Source organism: Plectropomus leopardus, chromosome 14, assembly GCF_026936395.1.
Source record: "Plectropomus leopardus strain MGB_pleo_1.0 chromosome 14, ASM2693639v1, whole genome shotgun sequence".
Classification (NCBI taxonomy): domain Eukaryota; kingdom Metazoa; phylum Chordata; class Actinopteri; order Perciformes; family Serranidae; genus Plectropomus; species Plectropomus leopardus.
This window is the reverse complement of record NC_142189.1, coordinates 1,060,001-1,085,225: the sequence shown is the minus strand read 5'-3', so window position 1 is coordinate 1,085,225 and position 25,225 is coordinate 1,060,001. Positions and strand designations below refer to the sequence as shown.

Genomic DNA, 25,225 nt, shown 5'->3' with positions numbered 1-25,225 from the left:
TGGGTGATTTTGTTTCTCTTTAAAACTGTGTGGCAACTATATTTTTGTTTAACATTTTTTAGAAACGCTGCTTTTACCAACGTAATATATCGAGCTGGAAAGTCTCTATAAGGCAGGAGAGGAGGGGGGCCGGATGGGTTCAACAAACTCTGCACTTTCACCCTGGAGTCAACTGTTCACTTCCTGTGTGAATTTTAAGCCAAATCATGACTTTTTAAATTTTTTAAACCTAACGACATGCTTTTGTTGCACAAGGAAATAAACCTAAATACAAGGTGTTCTACTGACGTATGTGTATTTTAGAAAAGACTGTTTGCATCTAACAGGCAGAAACTGTACATTTCATTCCTTCATGTTTTTAACATGCTTGAATGACAATAAACTAAACTGAAATAACAGACATAAATTAACATGACTTCCTGGAACGACAAAAACAGACGCAGGAGGACTCCTTCACGTCATATGTAGAACGGCACTGACCAAACGGCGACATGTTAGGATTAAAACGAGTGGTATAAATATGGCAAGCTAATGCTTAACTAACTGATGTTAAAATGGCACTGTCTTTGGCAAAGAGCACACTATGACTTGTTTGGGTCTTGAAACTCAAAATTTAGGACTTGGGAGTTGAATGAAAAGACTTGAGACTTAAGTATGACTTGCAAAACAATGACTTACCTCTGATTTATATGTGAATTTATTTTTTAAACAAACATTTAAAGTGAATTAGAATCAACAGATGGTGTGACACAGGGTTCATCTTATCTCTTCTCTTAGGACAAGTTTGTTTTCTTGTAATCTGCACTTTGGACACCAGGTGGAGCCGTGTCCCCATCTAAAATTTAACAGACATATCACTGGACAAGCTGTAAAAATAACTATTTAATGAGAGACACAAAGAAAACAAGTAATAAATACAGAAACAGAAAAGGACAGAATCATCATTTTACACCCAAATCACAGAAGGTTTCATTATCACAGAGACAGAAATCTGATTCTTTTTAAAATGTTTTATATCTTTTCTTAAACTACGATGCCTGACTCCTCCTGCTAACATCATGTAGGCAAACAAGCACAAAGAAAGATGCAGGTACTTTTAACCCTTTTCACCACAAATCTGGTATTCTATCCATCCCTGCTAATCATTTTTGTTTGAATCATCCACTGGTTTTACAGATTTAATTCCTTACAGTTTATTTTAATCAACCTGCAGAGTCTTAAAACTTTTAGAAGACAGTAATCTTATTTATTCTCCAAAATAATAACAAACAACCCTTCTATAGTTTAAAATCTATACATAGAATGGCATGTGTCAAGGGGGAAACAATTCAAATTCATTCATATGAATTAAATAATTGTGTTTGCAGATTAACTTTTTGAAACAAATACGGCTGATTTCTTAAAAAAAAAAAAAAAAAAAGCATAGGTAGAAAGCCCCCCAGAAAAAAAGGTTAAAAGTTGCTTATTGCCTTTTTATCTGTATCTGTATCATTACTAGATTATTAATCCGCAAAAACAATTTTAAATATATAATTTTGATAAATGGAAACATAGATATCTGGAAATTTTTCCCTAGCTTTTAAAAAGAATGATTTCTTGTAATTTCCTGGGGCATGACTTGTCGAGTTGCTGATTGTCTTTTTTCCCTCTTTGTTTCTTTAAAGAAATAAAAAAAACATTTTTGACGCCGTCCTGTAGCTCCGTTGTCATACAAAGAAAACAGTCTCCAGTTTCAGGAAAAAACACAGAAGTCTATGGGTTTGTCAAACGTACATCAGGATAATTACAACATAAACGAGGATGGAGATTGAAACGTAGAGCAAAGAGTTAGAAATATTTCTGTTAACAAGTTGTATGATTTGAATGAATTTAAAAATCTGAAAATTATGAAAAAAAGAAATGCAAATACAAGATGTTTTGACGACTGTTGCTGCATTTCTGTTTACTTTGCAGAATCTTTTTTTTTTGTTTATAACAGATTAATATGACCTAAATCCTCCATTAACAAACATATTGACCTCATGAGAGCTGCTTGGTTTGACATCTGGATGATTTGTGAGTCTGAAATCACTCACTCAGTCACTAATCACTCATTAAGTGTCTTTGTAAAATTCACCTGGATTATGACGATATATTACAAAGTTGCGGATTCAAAAATTTAGATTTTATATATTTCTATATATAATTAAATTTCAGAAATGTTGAATGAACTCTGTAACTCAGCAAAAATTCTAAATAAGAATAGAAGCATTTCAGAAGAAAAAACTATATAAAATTTAAGTTTTTAATTTTTTTAAAAACTTTTTGTGACTTAGTATTTTGTGTTGACAAGATATGTATCTCATAATTACAAAATAATATAAGATACAGATCTAATAAACATGCAAATCTTTCAATGAGAAAACAATTTCATATCACCACGACTTTATTTTGTAATTACAAGAAACAGAATAAGAACTTCATAATGACAAGTTTGTGTTTTTTAATTTTAATGATATGGTTTTCTGTTAATTTTGAGAAGATTATTACATATTTATGAGAAGATTATTGTGTGATTAAGAGACACAAGAGTCATAATTACAAGATGGGCTTTCCGGTTGCATTATCTTTAATATGCATTATTTAGTTTGATTGAGCAGGGCTTTTTTTTTTTTTTTAATTTCATATTTAGTATTAGTTTAGTCTTGAATAAATTAGCTTTCTTAGTTTTAAACGAACCCTGCAATAAAAGAACACGTTTGAGCTGATTATGGTTTCTTTTAAAGTTAGCCGAGTTATAATTTATGTAATCAATTAAGCTGGCTAATATGATGTTACCAATGTTTTCACAATTTGTTTACAATATTTACTTTCTATATCTACTAGTTATTCTGTTGTACTTTAAATTAGTGTAATACATGTGCTGACAGAATGAAACACACTGGACTGTTTAGTGAAAAGTGAATGATTTTGGTTTCTACTGTTGATGATTATTATTATTGGTTGTTTGCTGATTTCCCATCTGCTTCGTTAAATAGATTTTTTTGTGTATTGTGTAACTGTATATTGTGTGTGTCTTTTATATACATGTTTATGTATCAGTATGGGTTGGTATGTGTGTACAGTATATATACAGTGTGTGTGCGAAATCTGTGAGTGAGGACATTTTAAAAACTGAGGACATTTTGTCCCAGGTTCACCTCCTAAAAGGGCTGTTAGAGGGTTAAGACTTGGCTTAAGGTTTAGAGGTTTTATAAATTATGTAAATGAGGGTCCCCACACAGACAGTAGTGAAAATGTGTCCTTATATCTGTGTGAGGACCTGATAGTCTCCAAAGAGATTGCCTCCAAAGTGGGGACAGTTTGAGTAAATAAAATAGCTGTTTGAGTTTGAAAAGGGTCTCAGCAAAGTATGTCCTAATAAGCAGGCTATAAAAGTGCAAATGTGTACTTCTATCTTTGTGAGGACCTTACATTCTACCTGCAAAGCAAGTACATTTTGAAAACTGAGGATATTTTGTCTCATTTTCACCTTTTAAAATGGTTGTTTGAGGGTTAAACTTTGGTTTAAAGTTTAAGGCCTCAGCAGTGAGTATGTCATGATGGTCCTCACAAGTGTGTGAGGACCTATTTTCACTTCCCGTCAAAGTGAGGACATTTGGCAAAGTAAGGACATTTTGTCAGATTCTCTTTGTCAAGTTGTTTTGAGAGTTTGAATTTTGTTGAAGGATCAGGTTTGAGTTAAGGTCGTCATCAATAGTAGAAAAGTACAAACATTTGGGTGGGTGTGTGTGTGTGTGTGTGTGTGTGTGAGACGGCTTTTACTTGTACCTGCATAGTGAGGACCATAGCAGGAGTGAGGACGTATTTACAAAGGGAGGACTTTTTGGCTGGTTCTCACTTCTTCAAAGGCCTGTTTGAGGGTTCACAGGTTTAGATAAGGGGTTGGGGTTAAGCATTTAGCTGTGATGGGTAAGGTTAGGGGATGGGGCTAAGAAATAAATTATGTCAATGAGGGTCTGCATACAAATAGAAGTAAAAGAATATGCATGTGCGTGTGTGTGTGTGTGTGTGTGTGTGTGTGTGCGTGCGTGCGTGCACGTATGCTCTTAGTTGTTCTCTGTGAAGTCTCGGCAGATGCCTCGGACCAGCGGAGGGATGAACTCAGCGAGACCGGTGAACTCTCTGGTGAAAAAGGTGTGGCTGTCCTTCGGCTCTGATGACATTGCTCTGAGGTCATCCAGGGGCGCCCAGGCCACGCCCACAGAGTACATGGTAACACCTGGTGGTTGGCCGATAAGAGAAACAGGAGGTGTGAAAGAGAAGTGGATTTAAGTTTGATCTGAACACAAACTGCTGCCTGTACTTTAACACACACCTTGTTTCTGTGCAGCCGTCGCGGGGTCTCTGACGTCGTCGTATGATTGGCCGTCTGTCACCACGATCAGGAAGTTGCGACCTGGTCCCGTCCGCCTTAAAATTTAACATAAAATGTTGCTTTTTCCTTGTTTATGGAAACAGATTCGTCTCATTGTTATTTGTGTGAACACATTAACGGTCTGTGTGATAATGTGTAATCTGTAAATATGAAACACCTTCCATTAATACAAAAAACTGTGAACTCAAAAAACTATTTTGCAAAAATTCCAAAAAATTAAAACTCAGTAAGAACTCAGTGTGCATAAAATGCCAATCCACACACCAAAAACAGAGATTCATAAATAAAAAAAATGGATTTACAAATGTTTGAAATTTGTAAATAAAAGATGCTAACAAACATTTTTCATTTGTTGTAAATGAATTAAATGTATTCACAGATATTTTTCATATGTAAAAGTTGTGCATTTGGAAATTATATTTCAGTTCACAAATCTTTTTTGTATCTGTGAAAGGTGATTTATATATATACATATATTGAGAATTAATCTCTTTTTCAAGACTGACCTGGCCAAGACAGCAGCATAAAACATTGTTCCAACAACAAATACAACTGTCATATACTACAAAAAGGAGCAAGCCCAACCTCCAGTTTAAATACTGAACAAAACAGTCAAACACATAAATATAGGAAATTTTGGATTTCAGTAAGAATTAGAGTAGCAACCACATTGACCAAGAGTGCTATATTCTCATTGGGGACTATTTTCAGCAGCAAAATAAACCACATGTGGTGCTCTGTGAGTGTTTGGGGCAGCAGAACGGAGTTTGTGGGATAGATAGATTTTGAGTTTGAATATTCAAAAACGGAGTTGGGTGTTTTGTGATTTTAAAAGAAGAATACAACCCTCAGGTGTGGTGTCACCTGAACAGGTTCTGGGTGGTGTAGCTGATGGCGGCTCCGGTGGATGTTCCTCCGCTCATGTAGGGGATCCTCCTCAAGGCGTTTATGGCATCGTCTTTGTTGGAGTGATCAAACAGGCCGAACTCCAGCCTCTGATCGTAGGTGAACTGCACCGCACCTGAACATCCAACACGCAGTCAACCAAACAACTCGTCAATCAATCAGCTAACCCTTTAGGGCCCGCTTTAATATTACACACATTCATGTCGCTCTGCACACAAAATTCTACACAAAGCTTTTTTTGTCATGTTGCCACTATGTTTTTAGAAGAAATAAAAACAGAAATTATGAGTTATTTTCTATATACTCCAAGCAGAATCGTTTTTTTCTTTAACTATCACAGTCTGGGATATGTCAGTGTGTGAGTGTAGCTGCTGACAGTCTGGGATATGTCAGTGTGTGAGTGTAGCTGCTGACAGTCTGGGATATGTCAGTGATCAGCAGCTACATTGATTGTAACAGGTCACCTAGTGGAAATAGCGTGTATTTCCTCCATATGCCAAATATGGTCAAAATGACCTCATCAGGTGGAAAATAGTCAAAATGACAAATTCAGAGTCAAAAGCCCAGAATGACACCCAGAAATAATACAAGTTCTGTTTTTCTGCTCTGATGGCTGTGGGATCAAAAATGTCAGTTTGAATGGGTTTCAATGGAGCATTTTTGGACCTGAACAGTCTGAATGTAACTATTTAGTTTCCACAGTGTATTTTAGACTTATTGTAGGAGCTGAGCTGCAAATTCACTGATTACACTCAGATACACAATCTGGATCACAATCTTTATCTTCAAAGAATGAAAAGCGTGTAAAATGTGCCAAACAGTCCCTTGTGGGTTAATATTTTACTCATTTTTATATCCTGTGAGACTGACCGATACGAGCGCCTACGTCTGAGATGTCAAAGCTCCTGGCGATTCCAGCCACAAAGTCCAGGACCAGCTGGAAGTTTCCTTCTCCGACACTGGAAGAACCATCAATGAGGAACCCGATGTTCACCGAGTTGTAACACGTTTTACCTGAAAAAATGACGTGTATTTCATGCATCTCAACTTTTTCCGACTGTAAATTGTGTATGAACTTGGTCACGATTTAAGATTTTCTGTGTTTACTAATAAAGTGGCAGAATGAGCTTAACGGGTGAGTTTTGTGTGGTCGTTGTGTCTTACTGCAGAGCAGGCCGTCCAGCGAGCAGAGCCTCTGGGTAAGAGGTTTGACATGTTTGGTGGTGCTGAACCAGCTGGGGATCAGATAACTGAAGAAGCCGTTATCTTTACACACCGCCTGCCGGAGGAACAAAGAGTTTATGATAAACATTAAGCTGAGGGTCGTTTTTAAATGTTGAATAAATGACAGAAAAGGTGAATTAAGTGCACACCTTCTTCATAAAGTCCTTGTCTCGCACCATGGAGAGTTCCTCGGGTGCCGGTTTGGCCACGGACACCAAAAAGACGTTGATGCCAGACTCTCTGGCCAACATGGCCGCCTGCTCCAGGTCGTCAGACGGCCAGCCGTCAACCAGCACCATCATCACACGGGGGTGACCCCGCCTCCCCCCGTTCTCCTGGGTGAAGAAGGTCTCCGCCGTGTGCATTATGGCCTTACCTGCACGAGGACAACAAGACAAGAGACCAGTTCAGGAGACTTTTTAACCCTTTAAAACATGAGCAAATTGGCCACTAAAACTCATCATTGATAATAGGTAAACACTTGTGCCAAATTTGAAAAAAGAATCCCTCAAAGCGTTCCTCTGATATCGCATTAATAAGAAAAGTACAAATGGATCGACTGACAACTCCAAAACATAATGTCCCGGTCACGGCTGCTGCCTGCATGGAGGCACAAAAAGATTTTGAAGATTCCTACACCTGCCACTGGAGGGCGCTCTAATACCGCCAATGGTACACGCCCAAGTTTGAGAACCAGTGCTGCAGATGAGCAAGAGTCCTCACAAGGACAGTACAAACATGGGCGTCAGTGTGTGTGTGTGTGTGTGTGTGTGTGTGTGTGTGTGTGTGTTACCTGTGTTGGTGTCTCCTCCCAGGTAGGCCAGCTCCTTGATGGCAAACAGCAGCTCTTTGGGCTGAGTGTAGTTGGTCAGTAAGAACTCCGTCCTGGGAGAACCGCTGCACACACAGTCCAGGCCAAAGTCAAAATGTTGTTTTCAGTAACAGAGTGCAAAATCATCAGCAAAATGACGAGTCAGGAAAAGCCAGTGTTATTCTGGTGTGTTTCTCAGATTTTAGGACATTTCTAGACAGGACTAATCTAAGACATTTTTCAGATTTGGGGGATTCTTCGACAATTTTAGGACATTTCTCAGATTTCAGGATGTTTCTAGGATTCTGGGGCATTTCTAGGATTTTAGGATGTTTCAGTCGTCATGGCGGAAAAGTCGCAATTCAGATAAGTCACGGTGTCCATGTTCCAATAAGAGACAGGAAGTGAGGAAAGAGTTAAAAAGACAGAAGAGGAGTCAGGATGTTAATCCCACATACAGCAGGTTCATAGAGCTGGAGTTAAAATTACAGGAAACACTGTTGTGCGTGCGTGCGTGCGTGTGTGCGTGACCTGGCCTGGACCAATCCTATATGAGGTCCTGTTGATCCCACTCTCAACATGGCGGCCAGTTTGGTAACAAAGTTTTTCTGCAGGTTGAACCTCCGTTGCCCGATGTTGTTACTACTGTCGATCACTATGGCGATGTCCATCTGACAGTCTGCACACACACACACACACACACACACACACAATACACAAGTTGCACAATTACATTTTGTGTTCAATCCTAAAGTCCTGCAGAAAAACTTCACAAATTGAGCACACAGAGTACCTTTATTTCCACCTGTCAGAGCTTTCTTCACTGATGGCTTCTTCAGTGGTTTCTTTGCTGTAAAACGCACACACACACACACACACACACGCACACACACACACACGCACACGTGCGCGCACACACACACACGCACACACACACACAGGTCATTTGGGGTAGCAGTCTGTCTGCTGTCTGGTGGAAACATCACACTCCTGTTGTGTCTGGAAGCTTCAGGAGGAGGAGAGGAAAAAGACAAAGTAGCCCGACAGCAGCAGGAAAAGTGTATATTTACCCCTAAATACTGTAAATAAAGTTCAAATAAAGTTAGTACTCAAGTAACAGCAGAGTCTAAAATAATAGCCGGCGTTATATCAAAGTGCGTTCTCTCTTCGATTAGTGTTCGCCACACGTTAATATGCAGTGCCCCCTTTGGTGGTTAGTTTTGGGTTAGTTGTAGTTCTAAAAAAAAGACCGTTTCAATTATATAAAATATGAAAATATGAATATTTCATATCAAGAGGAAGATTGGGGGAAAATAAAAGAGGGGATATTAAAAAATATAATGAAGCATATTTAAAAGCATGAATAAAAGATCCCACTATGCCAGTGAGCTCCATACAAAGAGAGAAACCAGAGACGTTCACACTATCACTGAGCCGACCAGCAGGGGGCAGGATATCAGCTGTCTGTGCATGGAAAGGCAGATTTCAAACTGCTGCCAAAAAATCTAGTTTTTGAGATAAAATTCTGAAAAGTTACACACTACACTACACACTACAGCAGCTTCATTACCCGGACCCTGAAAACCTGTAAAGTTCGTGGTTCTCTCTGAGGTAAAGACAAACCTCAGATATAACAGAAACATTTGCAGATTCACAGAGTATCAGCAGTAAAGTGGTAAAGTTTTTCAGCTGTTAACAATAATGTGAATCATTCACCTGGCGGCTGTGCGGCTGCAGGCAGAGCTGTGGTACTGGTTTCACTGGTCAGCTCCAGTGGTACGTTAACAGGCTCTGGACGTAAAGGGACAGAGGACAGAGGACAGGGTGAGTAGTATTGTATTTCAGTGTAACTAAAAACTGAATAACAGCTCCATGTCTCCACCTACTGGTGAGGCTGAAGGAGGCGGTCCAGTGGGAGAGGGCCTGTGATTGGATGCCGTGGGCGTATGAGCTCATGTAGCTGTGTCGTCCACGTAGTTTTTTAACCCTGACGGGGCCACCGGATGGACCGAGCACCCCCCTGCAAAGCAAAGACACAGCTAAAACATCATCAGTGGACAAACGCAAAGTTTGCACTTTAATTATTTTTTATTACAACTTGAGTCACATTTCTGTAGTTTTTCTTAAGGGCGTCTGTGTACTCACAGCTTGGACACAAGAAAATTTGCTTTGCATTCCTTCTGAAAACAGATCAATCACTAGATCAACTGGACTTAAAGCAAAAGTTTGACATTTTAGGACGTACGGCTACTTGCTGTTTGCTTAGAGTCCAGTGTTCAGATGATACCACTCTCATATCTGTCCACCAAATCCAAAGACACAGCCAGCAGCTGGTTAGCTTAGCTTAGCATAAAGCCTAGAAATCATGCGAACAGCTAGCCTGAATCTGAACAAAAGGTATCAACCAACCAGCACCTCTAACAACATGAATGACATTTGTGTACATGTACAGTGCCGGGAGGCCCCAAACATCTTTTAATTCACACCAAAAATAAAGTGATTCACACTGTCAATAGTTTTTGTCTTTTTAGTCTCCATAAGGTGTCAGAGACATAAAACAGCATCAACATAGAGCTTGTTGATCAAAAAAAGAGCCAGAGGAGGATCCCCCACACCCCCCACAGAGGACACAGCTGAGACACTGATGTCCTAAAATCCTAGAAATTTCCTAAAATTGTAGAAATGTCCTGAAATCCCACAAAATGTCTTAAAATCGTGGTGACATTCCAAAATCATAGAAATGTCCTTGAATCCTAGAATTGTCTTGAAATCCTAAAGATTTCCTAAAATCCTATAAGTCCTTAGATACAAGAGACATCCTAAAATCTTAGACCCATTCTAAACTCTTAGAAATCCTAGAAATGTCCGAAAATCCTAGAAACATGTATGGGGCTGCTGCGACTGGCCCCTGGCCTCCTGTCAGTTTTGCCACAGTGGCCCCCAAACAAATCAAGCTCAGTATTCCTGTCCCCCAAACTGGAGCTTTAACTAGAAAAAAGGGAATGACAACTAATCCATTAAAGGTTACATTTTTTGTAATTTGCATTTTTAAAACTCGATGAATCGGTGGAGCTCAGTTTATTTAAACTGAAGTCCTTCGTTGTTAAAAGAAGGATTTCTGGGAGGCTGTGTCCACGCTGACCCTGGAGCTTTGAATAAATCCATCACAGAACAGGAAGCTCTGTTCGGTAACGCTGAAAAGAGTCCGACTTCAGAGAAAAGAGCCTGAAACCAAAACAGAGAGCGGACAGGAAGATGAGATGTGAAGTTTTCCCCTCGTGGCCCTCCGCAGAGGAAGGAGGAGGTCATTCAGGGTTGAGAGCTTAATCCCTCGGTCCTGCACATTCCTTCATGGTGTTGGTGTTTTGTTGAGGTTCAGCAGACAGCAGGACTCACGCTGCTCATTATTATGTCACATCTGCAGCTGCTGTCAGTAGCCGAACAGAAGGTTTGAGTCACGTGTCTGTAAAGCTAAACCCAAACTGGATTTACCCACGTGGCCGGTCCACGCCTCCGCCAACAAGTCAAGTTTACGTCCAGGTCTGTGAAAACATGCTTCATACACAGGAGATTTCTACAATCAGCTCAGTTTACAAGTGGACCTTGCCTTGACCTTCGACCACCAAAATCTAATCCGTTCATCATTGAGTCTAAGCGGAAGTTTGTGCCAAATTTTAGGAAACTCCTTCACGGTGTTTTTGAGATATCACGTTCACAAAATCGAATAAGTACATCGTTAAACACAGGTGAATGTTTGTGTCAAACTTAAGAAGAAAAAAAGACACCTTAGGGCCCTGTTGAGATTTTGTGTTCACAACAATGGAATGGTTGGGGTCACAGTGACCTTGACCTTTGACATATGACGAACAAAATCTAACTGGCTTATCACTGAGTCTAAGTGGACATTTGTGCCAAATTTGAGGAAATTTTCTTATGGTGTTCTTGAGATATCGCATTCACAAGAATGACACAGACCTGGTCATAGTGACCTTGACCTTTAACCATTAAAATGCAATCAGATCACTGGTGAGTACAGGATTTTTGGGATTATTGTGAAAAGAGATATTTTGAGTTGTGTTCTCAAGAATGGGATGGACAGGGTCACCGTGACCTTGACCTTTGACAACCAAAATCTAATCAGTTCATTGCTGAGTCCAAATGGGCATTTGTGCCAAATTTGAAGAAATTCCCTCAAAGTCTTCAAACCCTTTGGTGTCATGCTCACTTGTGGTCGGATGTAAACAAAGATACAAAGACAGACAGCAGGTGTAAAATGTAAAGTCCCACCTGTGGACAGCAGCTCCACAGACGGAGGACACAGAGGCGTAGATCCCCGTCCCGAACACAGACACCTTCCACTGGGTGCAGTCTGGAGGACACAAAACCACCACGCCGTCCTCCACCAGGTCAGCTCCGCGTGTCGCACAGGTCACCGGGTACGGCACTGATCAATAACACACCGAAAATCACGCTTCAGCAACGCGAGTTTGAACGGAATTAAACAACAAGTCGTTCTCACAGAGAAGTCTGATTTTTAATGTGCTCAAATCAACATGACAGCGCTCCGTCCTCATCGCTGAAAATATCACTCCGCCATCGAGCTCTAACGAAAAGCACAAAGCGAATAACCTGATATAAAATGGATCGTTTTGTTTTTACTTTAGTTTTTTACAGCAGCCTTAGTTGAGGTGACTCACTGCTGCGTTTCCAGATAAAGAGCTCAGAGAGTCTCATCAGGAGGCCGAGATACTCAGGCCGCCTTGCTTGGGGGCCATTTCCGGGATTTTAGCACATTTCTAAATTTTAGGAAATTTCTTGGAATTCAGGATGTTTCTAGGATTTTAGTACATTTCTGTGATTTTAGGACATCAGTGTCTCAGCTGTGTCCTCCGTGGGGGGTGTGGGGGATCCTCCTCTGGCTCTATTTTTGATCAACAAGCTCTATTTTGATATTTTGATGCTGTTTTATGTCTCGGACACCTAAAGGAGACTGAAAGGACAGAAACTATTCACAGAGTCCATCGCTTTATCTTTACTGTGAAACAGAAAATGTTTGGGGGGGCACACGGCACCCTTTCGGGGCCAGATTTGACCCCGACCGAGTAAAGTATTGAGTACTGAGTACTCCTCCCTGCGCCTCCTCCCTCTCTGCTGCTCCTCTGCCCTGCTCCTCCTCCCTCTCTGCTGCTCCTCCTCCCTGCTCTGCTACTTGTGGTTCCCAAAATTTCCAAAAGTAGGTTAGGAACCAGAGCCTTCAGCTACCACGCTCCTCTCCTATGGAACCATCTTCCATTTTCGGTCAGGGAGGCAGACACCGTTTCAACTTTTAAGGGTAGACTTAAGACCTTCCTCTTTGATAAAGCTTATAATCAGGGCTGGCTCAGGCTGCCTGGTCCAGCCCATAGTTAGGCTGACATAGGTTTAACCTGCCGGGGGACTTCCTCTGATACGCTGAGCTCCTTTCCTTCTCTCAATGCCGCCATCAGAAATCATGCATGTCTGTTAACTGCATTGCCATGTGCAAGCTTAGCTTAGCTCTGTGATAGCCATGTGGTACTCTCACTGCCTGGGGCTCTCGATTACAGAGCCTGGGTCTGTTGAACTGCACTACGCTAATCCTGCTGCCTCTCGGGAGCGTTCCTGCTCCCTTGTTTCCTAGTTTCCCTGGATCCTGGCCGTAACCTTGACTGTGCCTGACCGTGGTGATAGCTGTGCTGATGCTGTGATCCTGCCTTTGGTTGTGCTCGTGCTGTGGCTGTACTGATTCTGTGCCCCCGCGCTCGCCCTGATCGTGGTCTGGTCCTGGTTGCGCCGATGCTGTGATCTTGCCTTTGGACAACTCCCTTTCACATACGCATGAGACTGTTATCATCTCTATCAACATCATCATAGAGAGCAATTACTAATTTCACACCTGCTGTTATTGTAATATGACATGCATCTGTTTCTATTATTGCTGTGCCCCCCTCACCCCCCCTCTCTCTCTCTCTCTTTCCTTTTTTGCCATGATTGTATTTCAGTTGTTATTTACGACATCTATTGCTCGTCTGTCCGTCCTGAAGAGGGATCCCTCACTATCCTCTACCGCTCTTCCTGAGGTTTCTTCCTCTTTTTTCCCCGTTACAGGGGTTCTTTTTGGGGAGTTTTTCCTCGGTGACGTGAGGGTCTGAGGGCAGAGGGATGTCGAACACTGTAAAGCCCTCTGAGGCAAACCATGTTTTGTGATAATGGGCTATATAAATAAAACTGACTTGACTTGACTTGCTCCTCCTCCCTGCTCCTCCTCCCTCTGCTGCTCCTCCGCCCTGCTCCTCCTCCCTCTCTGCGCCTCCTCCCTCTCTGCTGCTCCTCCTCCCTGCTCCTCCTCCCTCTCTGCTCCTCCTCCCCCTCTGCTGCTCCTCCGCCCTGCTCCTCCTCCACCCTGCTGCTCCTCCACCCTGCTCCTCCTCCCTCTCTGCTCCTCCTCCCTCTCTGCTGCTCCTCCACCCTCTCTGCTGCTCCTCTGCCCTGCGCCTCCTCCCTCTCTGCTGCTCCTCCCTCTCTGCTGCTCCTCTGCCCTGCGCCTCCTCCCTCTCTGCTCCTCCTCCCTCTCTGCTGCTCCTCTGCCCTGCGCTTCCTCCCTCTCTGCTGCTCCTCCCTCTCTGCTGCTCCTCTGCCCTGCTCCTCCTCCCTCTCTGCTGCTCCTCCTCCCTGCTCCTCCTCCCTCTCTGCTGCTCCTCCGCCCTGCTCCTCCTCCCTCTCTGCTGCTCCTCTGCCCTGCGCTTCCTCCCTCTCTGCTGCTCCTCCCTCTCTGCTGCTCCTCTGCCCTGCTCCTCCTCCCTCTCTGCTGCTCCTCCTCCCTCTCTGCTGCTCCTCCTCCCTGCTCCTCCTCCCTCTCTGCTGCTCCTCCGCCCTGCTCCTCCTCCCTCTCTGCTCCTCCTCCCTCTCTGCTGCTCCTCCTCCCTGCTCCTCCTCCCTCTCTGCTTCTCCTCTGCCCTGCTCCTCCTCCCTCTGTGCTGCTCCTCCTCCCTCTCTGCTCCTCCTCCCCCTCTGCTGCTCCTCTGCCCTGCTCCTCCTCCACCCTGCTGCTCCTCCACCCTGCTCCTCCTCCCTCTCTGCTCCTCCTCCCTCTCTGCTGCTCCTCCACCCTGCTCCTCCTCCCTCTCTGCTGCTCCTCCCTCTCTGCTGCTCCTCCACCCTGCTCCTCCTCCCTCTCGGCTCCTCCTCCCTCTCTGCTGCTCCTCCCTCTCTGCTCCTCCCCCCTCTCTGCTGCTCCTCCCTCTCTGCTGCTCCTCTGCCCTGCTCCTCCTCCCTCTCTGCTGCTCTTCCTCCCTCTCTGCTCCTCCTCCCTCTCTGCTGCTCCTCCGCCCTGCTCCTCCTCCCTCTCTGCGCCTCCTCCCTCTCTGCTGCTCCTCCTCCCTGCTCCTCCTCCCTCTCTGCTTCTCCTCTGCCCTGCTCCTCCTCCCTCTGTGCTGCTCCTCCTCCCTCTCTGCTCCTCCTCCCTCTCTGCTGCTCCTCTGCCCTGCTCCTCCTCCACCCTGCTCCTCCTCCCTCTCTGCTCCTCCTCCTCTCTGCTGCTCCTCCTCCACCCTGCTCCTTCTCCCTCTCTGCTGCTCCTCCTCCCTGCTCCTCCTCCCTCTCTGCTGCTCCTCCACCCTGCTCCTCCTCCCTCTCTGCTCCTCCTCCCTCTCTGCTGCTCCTCCCTCTCTGCTCCTCTTCCCTCTCTGCTCCTCCTCCCTCTCTGCTGCTCCTCTGCCCTGCTCCTCCTCCCTCTCTGCTGCTCCTCCACCCTGCTCCTCCTCCCTCTCTGCTGCTCTTCCTCCCTCTCTGCTCCTCCTCCCTCTCTGCTGCTCCTCCGCCCTGCTCCTCCTCCCTCTCTGCGCCTCCTCCCTCTCTGCTGCTCCTCCTCCCTGCTCCTCCTCCCTCTCTGCTTCTCCTCTCCCCTGCTCCTCCTCCCTCTCTGCTCCTCCTCCCTCTCTGCTCCTCCTCCCTCTCTGCTGCTCCTCTGCCCTGCTCCTCCTCCACCCTGCCCCCCCTCCCTCTCTGCTCCTCCTCCCTCTCTGCTGCTCCTCCACCCTGCTCCTCCTCCCTCCCTGCTGCTCCTCCACCCTGCTCCTCCTCCCTCTCTGCTGCTCCTCCACCCTGCTCCCCCCCCCTCTCGGCTCCTCCTCCCTCTCTGCTCCTCCTCCCTCTCTGCTCCTCCTCCCTCTCTGCTCCTCCTCCCTCTCTGCTGCTCCTCTGCCCTGCTCCTCCTCCCTCTCTGCTGCTCCTCCACCCTGCTCCTCCTCCCTCTCTGCTGCTCCTCCCTCCTCTGCTCCTCCTCCCTCTCTGCTGCTCCTCCGCCCTGCTCCTCCTCCCTCTCTGCTCCTCCTCCCTCTCTGCTGCTCCTCCTCCCTGCTCCTCCTCCCTCTCTGCTTCTCCTCTGCCCTGCTCCTCCTCCCTCTGTGCTGCTCCTCCTCCCTCTCTGCTCCTCCTCCCTCTCTCCTGCTCCTCTGCCCTGCTCCTCCTCCACCCTGCTCCTCCTCCCTCTCTGCTCCTCCTCCCTCTCTGCTGCTCCTCCACCCTGCTCCTCCTCCCTCTCTGCTGCTCCTCTGCCCTGCTCCTCCTCCCTCTCTGCTGCTCCTCCACCCTGCTCCTCCTCCCTCTCGGCTCCTCCTCCCTCTCTGCTGCTCCTCCCTCTCTGCTGCTCCTCTGCCCTGCTCCTCCTCCCTCTCTGCTGCTCCTCCCTCTCTGCTGCTCCTCTGCCCTGCTCCTCCTCCCTCTCTGCTCCTCCTCCCTCTCTCCTCCTCCTCTCCCCTGCTCCTCCTCCACCCTGCTCCTCCTCCCTCTCTGCTGCTCCTCCCTCTCTGCTGCTCCTCTGCCCTGCTCCTCCTCCCTCTCTGCTGCTCCTCCCTCTCTGCTGCTCCTCCGCCCTGCTCCTCCTCCCTCTCTGCGCCTCCTCCCTCCTCCTTAGACATTACTGTTATATAAAAAAAATTGATCTAAAAAGTGACTTGTTTCTATCTGCATATACCATATTCGATTATCACTATACTTTACAATTTGAAACAATATAAAGACCTGCATTTGTAGCTTTGACATGTGTTGTCTCTAAAGTAATACCTGAGAAGTTTATGTGAGCATCAGCGATGACACTTGTGTTGATGTTTGGGTTTTATTTGGTAGATGACTGAAGTACAAGGTAAGTTCAATACACTGTATGTGACAAATTTATGGTTGGAACAGAATCATAAATATTTCATTGATGCAGTTACTTCGTCTTTAAGGAAATAAATGCCATGTATAGTTACAGTTTTGCAAAACTACATCTGTTGGTGATGGCGCGAAATGAGAATTATTAATAAATAAATGAAATTTTACTTTACTTCTGCTTATGTATCAGAGAGGGATCAGTGAATAAGTGATGCGTCTTGACCTAATGCAAAAACTAAAAAAAATAAATAAAAGAAACTGAAAATAAGAAACAAAAGCATGTTTTTGTCTCGGTAAAACACCTTTAAAAGGATAAAATGCCTCAAAAAGTGGAAGAAATCAACTGGATTTACAACAGAGGATTAAAAAAAGGTTTACTGTTACTTAAAACTATTCATGAGATTCAGAATAATAAATCTGTTCTTTGACTGGGATAAAAGGAGCTTTTCATCTGTTTCATCTATTAGAGAGTTTAAATTTCAGGCATTTTTATGATCCAGGCTCAAAATAAACATACGCGTGAAAAAAAAGTTCTGCAGATAAACAACAAGTCATACAGAGAGGTTTAAAGTTTCCTCCAGAGACACAGTTTCTGAACAACACACAGAAAAAAATCATCAAAGTGAAGAAGAAGAAGAAGAAGAAGAAGAAGAAGAAGAAGAAGAAGAAGGAGGAGGACTGACCGCCCGACTCGGAGCCAAACGCTGAGGAGATCAAGAAGAAAAGGCCTGCAGAGAAAGAGAGAGAGAGATCACATTAACCCGACATTGAATACACAAGAAAACAAATTAAAAATGTTAAATGACAGAAAAATAATAAACAAAAGAGCAGCGAAAGAAGAGCGTCGTACCTGTGAGAGGCAGCAGGACAGACGGCCGAGACATTTCTGCACCTGAAACACAAACCCACCTCACATCACTGAGAAAATAACAACTTTAAAAATGTTCAGATGTGATCATACACATTCAGTACACAACTGTCCACATGCTGCACGATAGCACAGAAAAATCCAGTCAGCCAGCCAACGGGCCAGTAAAACCAGTAAACCAGCTGCACACAAGATCTCTACAATCAGACACAGATTAGTGTCACCAGTTCAGTCTTTGACCAAATGTCTCCGCTGTAACGCTGAAAACATGATGATGTCACTGTGAAGTCCACCTTTGACCTTCTGAATATAAAATTTCCTCACTTCATCATTTTATCCTGTTGGGAGTTTGTGTGAAATTTTGTCATAATTAGTGTAAGAATTTTTGAGTAATGGCCAAAAACATGTTATTTTTGCTGTGACCTTTGACAACCCTGTTCTAATCAATTCATTTTTTTAAGTCCAAGTGGACGTTTGTGCCAAATTTGAAGTATCTCCCTCAAGGCCTCCTTGTGATGTTGCTTCACGAGAATGACGCAGGGAAGTCATAGTGACCCTTGACCACCAAATTCCAATCAGTTTATTGTTTAATCCAAGTGGATGTTTGTGCCAAATTTGAAAAAGAAATTCTCTCAAGGTTCTCTTGAAATATTGTGTTCATCAGAATGAGAAACAAAAGGTCACGTGACTTTTGATCTTTGACCACCAAAACATAATCTAGAATCCAACAAGACGTTTGTGCCAAATCTTAAGAAATTCCCTCGAGGACGAGGTCACAGTGTCCTTAGACCACGAAAATTTAATCAGTTTGTTGGTGAGTCCAATGGGATGTTTGTGCCTAATGGCGTTCTTGATATATTGCGTCCTGAGAATAGGACAGATGAGGTCAGAGTAACCTTAAACTTTGACCACCAAATTCTGATCAGTCCAAGTGGATATTTGTGCTAAATTTGAAAACATTATCTTTTGGTGTTCTTGGGATACTGAGTTCACAAACAAGAAAGATGAGGTCACAGTCACCACGACTTTTGATCTTTGACCACCAGAACTTAATCAGTTGTACGTTGAATCCAACCAGACGTCTGTGCCAAATTTTAAGAAATGCTCTCTCAGCCTTTTTGAGATATTGCCTTATGAGAATGAGACAGATGAGGTCACAGAGACCTATGATCACCAACTTCTAATCAGTTTATCATTGAGTCCAAGTGAACGTTTGTGAGAAACTCGAAGGAAATTCCCTTCATTGTGTTCTCCAGGTATTACTTCACAGGAATGAGGCAGACGAGGTCACACAGACCGTGACTTTTAACATTCAACCACCAAACTCAACTCGGTTCACTCTAAGGTCCAGGTGGATGTTTGTGTCAGATTTGAAGGAAATTCCCTCAACGTGCTCTTGAGATTAGATGGATGGATGGGCAACCCGAAAACATAATGCCTGCGCACTCGGCTATTATCGGCGCAGAAGAGAATAAGCAAACTGGTTCAGTCAACAGTTATCAGACTCACAGATGGGCAACTGAAAACACAAACAAGCAACTAAAAACACCAATGGAAAACAAGCACCACAACCAGTAACACAGATGGGCAACCATCAAAGCAGATTGGCATTTAAAAACACAGACTGGCAACTAAAAAACACCAACAGGAAATTAGCACACAACCAGCAATGCAAACCAGCAAATAAAAACGCAGACAGGCAACTTCAAACACCAATGTGAAACAAGCAACACAACCAACACCACAGATGGGCCTCTAAAAACACAGACGGGTAAGTAAAAACACCAACAGGCAACTAAAACCACAGACAGGCAACAAGCAACACAACCAGCAATGCAAACAGGCAACTAAAAATGCATGCAGTCAACTAGCAACACAGATATGTGACTAAAAAAAACAGCCAGACAGTGAAAAACAAAGATGGGCAACTGGCAACACAACCAGATACAAAACCAGTACTGTAAACAGGCAAATACACAAACAGGCAAATAAACATGAACAGGCAACTAAAACCCCATGGGCAACTAAAAACACATATAGCAACAAAACCAGCAACACAGAACGGGCAAATAAAAAAACACATGCAGGAACTAAAAACGACAATGGGGAACAAGTAATGCAACCAAAAACACATTTGGGCAACTAAAATCACAGACAGGCAACAGGCAACAGCCATAGCAACCAGCACCAGTTACTCGGCTTAACTGTCTGAACTGTTTACTGAAAGAGTTTAACCCTTTGAAATCTGAGCAGCTTGGCTTGATTTCTTAAAAAAAAAAAAACCATAGCAAAAGGGCAATGAGCAACTTTACAAGAAATTAACCAAACTTTCCAAAAGAACAACAATAAAAGAGTAAAAATTGCTAAAAAAGTCCTTTAAAAAATAAGTAAAAGTACAAAAGTATTAACATCAACATATACTTAAAGTACCAAAAGTAAAAGTACTCTCTCTGCAGAGCCGCCAATATTTAACAATGACATTTAATAAAATTATAAATATTAACGCGTTCATGTGTTCATCACTTCAGTGTTGCAACTGTGAAAAGTGGAGCTCATTTTAATACCTTAAGTACTGCAGGGTACCTTAACCAAAAATAATATGTCAACATTTATTACTTTATCTATATTTTTCATTAACAACATAAATCTCCAAAGTAACTAAAGCATCAAATAACTGTAGTAGAGTAAAAAGTACAATATTTACATCCAAAATGTAAAGAAGTACAAGTATAACATGATATCAAATATTTTATTTTATTTTGTCTGTATTAATTCATCTGTTTTAGGTTGCATTGAACTTTATCTTTTAATTTATTCTTTTATTCTGCCCTGATCATGTTTAATTCTTTTTTTCAGCTGCATTGACTGTTGTTGGTACATGTTGTTATTGTTTGGCTCTTATAAGACAAATTATTATTATTATTATTATTATTATTATTATTATTCTGTTTGTTTTTTTGTCTTTTTTCTGTCTTCTAATTCTTTTCTTCTCCTCATCTCATCTATTTGTTACAGGGACTGCGGATGTAAAATAGCAGTCGATTTAACTCCGGCATATTCACATTTGTATTATACACAGATTTTCATTTATATGCTATGTCCCTATTTAAAATATAAAATAAATAAATAAATACATACATATTATAAAATGGAAAAGTACTTTAAAATTGTACTTGAGTGAATGTACCCAGTTACTTTCCACCAATGAAAAGGATTAATAAGTTATTGTTAACAAATTATTGATAAGCCAACAAACCAATGAGTAAATAAGTGAAACAGGTAATCAGTGAAGCAGGCAGTAACTAGTTAACCAGTCAGTCAGTGAGACCGTCTGCAGCAGGACAGAAAACAGCCTCTACGTTTGGATCTAAATCAGCCAATCAATCAGTCAATAACCCAAAAAGTCATTCATGCATTCATGCAGTAAAGATGAAAACTCACGGGCTGTTTCTCCTCAGCGTCGTCTGTCAGGAAATCAGAGCAGAGTTTATTCCTGAAGCAGCAGGCGGTGAGCTGCTGATGATCGCCCAGCGAGAGAGAGGCAGCCCTTTAAATAAGCTCTGTCTCAAACACACACACACACACACACACACACACACACACACACACACACACACCTTACAGCTGTGACATCAGAGGAGGCGGTGGGAGGGGCCTCACTGACAGGTCGACCTGAGGGGGAAGAAGAGAGAAAAATGAAAAACTGACCACACGCTAAAATCTGACCAGCTGAAGATCTGAGTTCTGTTTTGTTAACATGATTAACCCTTTAGCTTTAACGTCACACACCCTCGAATCACTGTGGGCACAAAATGCACTTTTCAAATTAAAGCATTAAAAAATATTTTACGTTAATATGATTTTCTACTTTTATTGAGTTCTTTTTTTAACCAACATAATTATCCTATCATAAATATTAAATATTCATTAATTTTCAGAATTTTAACCCTTTAAAGGACAGTTTTTTGTCATGATGCCACTTTGTTTTAGGATGAAAAGAAAAGAATTATTTCCAATTTCCTCCATGTTCAGAATATGATATTAGCTGCTGACAGTCTGGGATATGTCAGTGTGTGAGTGTAGCTGCTGACAGTCTGGGGTATGTCAGTGTGTGAGTGTAGCTGCTGACAGTCTGGGATATGTCAGTGATCAGCAGCTACATTGACTGTGACAGGTCACCTAGTGGAAATAGCATGTATTTCCTCCATATGCCAAATATGGTCAAAATGACCTCATCAGGTGGAAAATAGTCAAAATGACAAATTCAGAGTCAAAAGCCCAGAATGACACCCAGAAATAATACAAGTCCTGTTTTTCTGCTCTGATGGCTGTGGGATCAAAAATGTCAGTTTGAATGGGTTTCAATGGAGCATTTTTGGACCTGAACAGTCTGAATGTAACTATTTAGTTTCCACAGTGTATTTTAGACTTATTGTAGGAGCTGAGCTGCAAATTCACTGATTACACTCAAATACACAATCTGGACTACATTTAGGACACATGCATCAACACACACACAGTTATCACAACAGGAAGAAGAAAAGAGACGAAAATGAGACAAACAGTCCCTGAGGGTTCTGGTCTCGTGAGTTTTGTTGCTCGGTTGTTTTTGATGTTTGAGTTTGTTGACAGCTCAATCAATTGTTGAACTTTAATTATCGATAACTTTGGGTTGCAGCTTGAACTCGGCTGGCGATGTAAAGACGCTGCTGCGAGGCGTCGGAAAGAATCGACTCCGTAAACGTGACTCTGTTGACCTGAAGCGGGAAACAAAAGCTGAGGAGGATTTGAGATGACTTGACATATTTGTCCCATAGATCATCTGCTGTCACCGAATCCTCCAGTTGCTTTATGGTCATGTTGTTGTCATGATGTCAGCGAGGCCCGCGGCCGATCCGCAGCTAAAAACAAACCTCACGCTGTGACAGAAAGAAAACAGGGGAACTCCCAGTTTGTGTTTGTCACCTCCAAAAACCAGAGCTGTCGCCGGTGAAAACGCTCCCCGAGGAAGACTTTCTGTTGTCTTGATGACAAAGATGAAAATATGAGAAACAAGCTCAGTTGGCTGGAAAAAAAGAGCATTAATCCTTCGAAACCTGAGAAAATTGGTTTGAATTTCAAATAAGGTTAAAAGGCAATAAGAAACTTAACAAGACCTGGCTCAAAAATAAGCAAGAAATTAGTTAAAGATTACAAGAAAATTACCTGAAAATGAGCACAAAAAAAAAAACACATCGGAAAATGACCCCCGAAAGTACTAAAACTTAAATGTGTTTTTTCTGAAATGTAATTTTAAAGATATAATTCTAATAACTACATCATTTTCTGGATGTCACACAGAAATGCTACAGCGGCGTAGATCGATGACGGAGGTCATAGTCTGCACACATCAAACTCGATGTCCTACTAAACGTCATTAAGATCGATGTCGCAGAGCGAAGCTGCACGAAACTTAGACTGCAAAAATCTCAGTCTGCAAGAGACTTCACTCTTCAAAAGTTGAGCGGATCATCTGAAGTTTTTCACCCACAATTCCTCTGTGAAATCGTGGACTACATCTCCCAGAAATCCCTCATACGTGACCGCTCCCACGTATAAGGGACTTGCCTTTCCATCACGGCTCCATAATACGCCTACGTGGCCTTGGATTAGAAATAATGACGGCTAGTGTGGTGGCTGCAATAGAAATAAAGCTGCTGATGTTTTGAACATCCATCGCCATGGTTACTGGGATGTTATTGTGAACATATAACAGATCCGTGGTGAAAACAGAAGTCGCAGAACGTCAGTCGGTGGAAACACAGTCAGCTCCACGTTGAGTTTCATTCACATTAAGAAAATATCGTTAAAGTTTTGCAGAACTGTCACAAAAACGCGCCTCGCGCTGCACCCCTCGTGTACCAAACGCCTCAGTGTTTCTCCAAAGAGATGTTTGATGTCACTTTTGTGTCGCGCTGACGGTTCGTGGCCGCAGGGCGCCTCAGGTTGGCCTGGTTGTGTCTCCTGTGAGGCTCAGTGTGGAGGGCCGGGCGGAGCTCGGGGCCTCCTCGGTAGTGTTACCTGCGCGCAGGTACACGGGCGGACTAGACGGCAGCGGTCAGGAATTCAGCTTGGCCAGCTCCCAGCATGCAGCTGGTAAAATGAGACGGGTGAAGACAATGTCCCGGGGAGGAATGTAACCGGAGCGAAGGAGGACATTTTCTGAAGCTTCGCAGATGAAAAGTTCTGAAGGTAAACAGCTCTGAGAGAAATCTCTGAGCGCGCCTCAGTATGAACTTGTTTCAGATGGAAAATTTCTGCATTTTCAGGGATTTGACTGATAAAAAGTTCTTTGTCTTCGGTCTGTTTTGGGTCTCGGCTCCTCAGCAACACTAATAATCTTTCCCCGTATGATGGACGCTTCAGTCAAAACAGTGTTGTTGCCAGGCAGATTTCTCGGAGCTGATCGGTATCAGGAGCATCTTTGTCTGAAAGCTGCTCGGCTCTCTGCGGCTCAGAGGTGCTTTTGTGTAACGAGAAGAGACGGGACATTGGACGGTTATTATTTCTGAATGTTGTAACATCATCCGGGAGGCAGAGAAGCAGTAATCTTTATTAAAAACACTGTTCCACTTTTGACTTCTCCAGTTCTCAGAAAACATCAACAGCAGCAGTTTGCAGGTTGTGACGGTGTCCCGGGTTTCAGAGTTCAGGGTCATTAAAGTAAAAGTCTGCTTCAATTGCCTGTTGGCAATATAAGGTGACTCACAGTCAAATGTGGCCCCCGATAGGGCCCCTGGTGGCCCCCAAACATTCTCCAACTCACAGCAAAAACAAAGTGATTGACTCTGTGAATAGTTTTTGTCCTTTTAGTCTCCAGAAGGTGTCAGAGACATAAAACAGCATCAACATAGAGCCAGAGGAGGATCTCCCACAGAGGACACAGCTGAGACTAAAATCACAGAAACATCCTAAAATTCTAAAAATGTTCTGAAATTCAAGAAATGTCCTGAAATTCAAGAAATGTCCTAAAATCCGAGAAATTTCATTAAATCCACGAAATGTCGTAAAATTATAGAAACGTAATAAAAACGGAAATATATCCTAAAATCGGAGGCACGTCCTAAAATCCAAGAAACATCCTAAAAAATCTGAGAAATGTTCTAAAATCCTTGACATGTCCTAAAACTCTGAAAATGTTTGTCAGGGATTGTCCATCTTCCTGAGTTCAGATGTTTGTCTGAGTTTTGCTACAAAGACGATCTCGTGTGTTAAATCTGCTGTAACAGCTCGAAGCTTTATGACGTGATTTTTTTTGGATCCCAGTCTTGTTGCTGCACAAACATGTTTTCTAAAACCACCCAAAAAATATTGCATTGCTTGTTTATTCTTTCTTTATTGAAACTAATTTTCAGACATTTCTTGTACTTTTTACTAATTTCTTGCTAATTCGGGGTCACTTCTTCTTTTGTTGCCCATTGCCGTCTTCCCATGTTTTTGAAAGAAATCAAGACAGTTTGGTCAGGTTTCAAAGGGTTAATACTGACCCCAATCAATCAATCAATCAATCAATCAATCAATCAATCAATCAATCAGTTTTACTGTTTTCAGAGTGGAGGCGTGTCAGAAAAACAAGTTTCTTTACAAATTCAGAGGAAGACTGTGTGACTACATGATTTACTAATTTTGTGGGTGAAGTATTTCTAAAAACTTCTCGCTTGAGTCTTTTCTGATTTTGTCTGTGTTTGATTTTGTGCGAGTAAATGTGACGTTTAAGACGTTTCAGATGCAGAAATCGTGAATTCTGAATCTGAAATCTGAAGCTGAGAAATTTGCTCGAAACCTCCGT

At 42.9% G+C, this 25,225-nt stretch overlaps 1 protein-coding gene across 1 annotated transcript; it reads right to left on the bottom strand.

Annotated features, from left to right (window-relative positions):
- Positions 1–869: 869 nt before the first annotated feature.
- coch (coagulation factor C homolog, cochlin (Limulus polyphemus)) lies at positions 870–21,005 on the bottom strand. The gene is made up of 15 exons (XM_042500807.2): positions 20,839–21,005; positions 17,380–17,421; positions 17,213–17,257; positions 11,646–11,802; positions 9,245–9,378; positions 9,075–9,149; positions 8,152–8,208; positions 7,890–8,037; positions 7,341–7,444; positions 6,697–6,923; positions 6,488–6,602; positions 6,194–6,337; positions 5,282–5,438; positions 4,358–4,452; positions 870–4,261 (listed from the first exon to the last, which is right to left on the bottom strand). The coding sequence occupies exons 2-15, from the start codon at positions 17,411–17,413 to the stop codon at positions 4,089–4,091; spliced, it is 1,665 nt and encodes a 554-aa protein (XP_042356741.2). The 5' UTR covers positions 17,414–17,421; positions 20,839–21,005; the 3' UTR covers positions 870–4,088.
- Positions 21,006–25,225: the final 4,220 nt, after the last annotated feature.

Coding starts and splice junctions, on each gene's coding strand:
- coch (XM_042500807.2), bottom strand. CDS start 17,413: ATGTCTCGGCCGTCTGTCCTGCTGCCTCTCACAG. Junction 5,439..6,193: donor AGACGTAGGCGCTCGTATCG/GTCAGTCTCACA, acceptor TTGGATGTTCAG/GTGCGGTGCAGTTCACCTAC. Junction 4,453..5,281: donor ACCACCCAGAACCTGTTCAG/GTGACACCACAC, acceptor TTAAATTTTAAG/GCGGACGGGACCAGGTCGCA.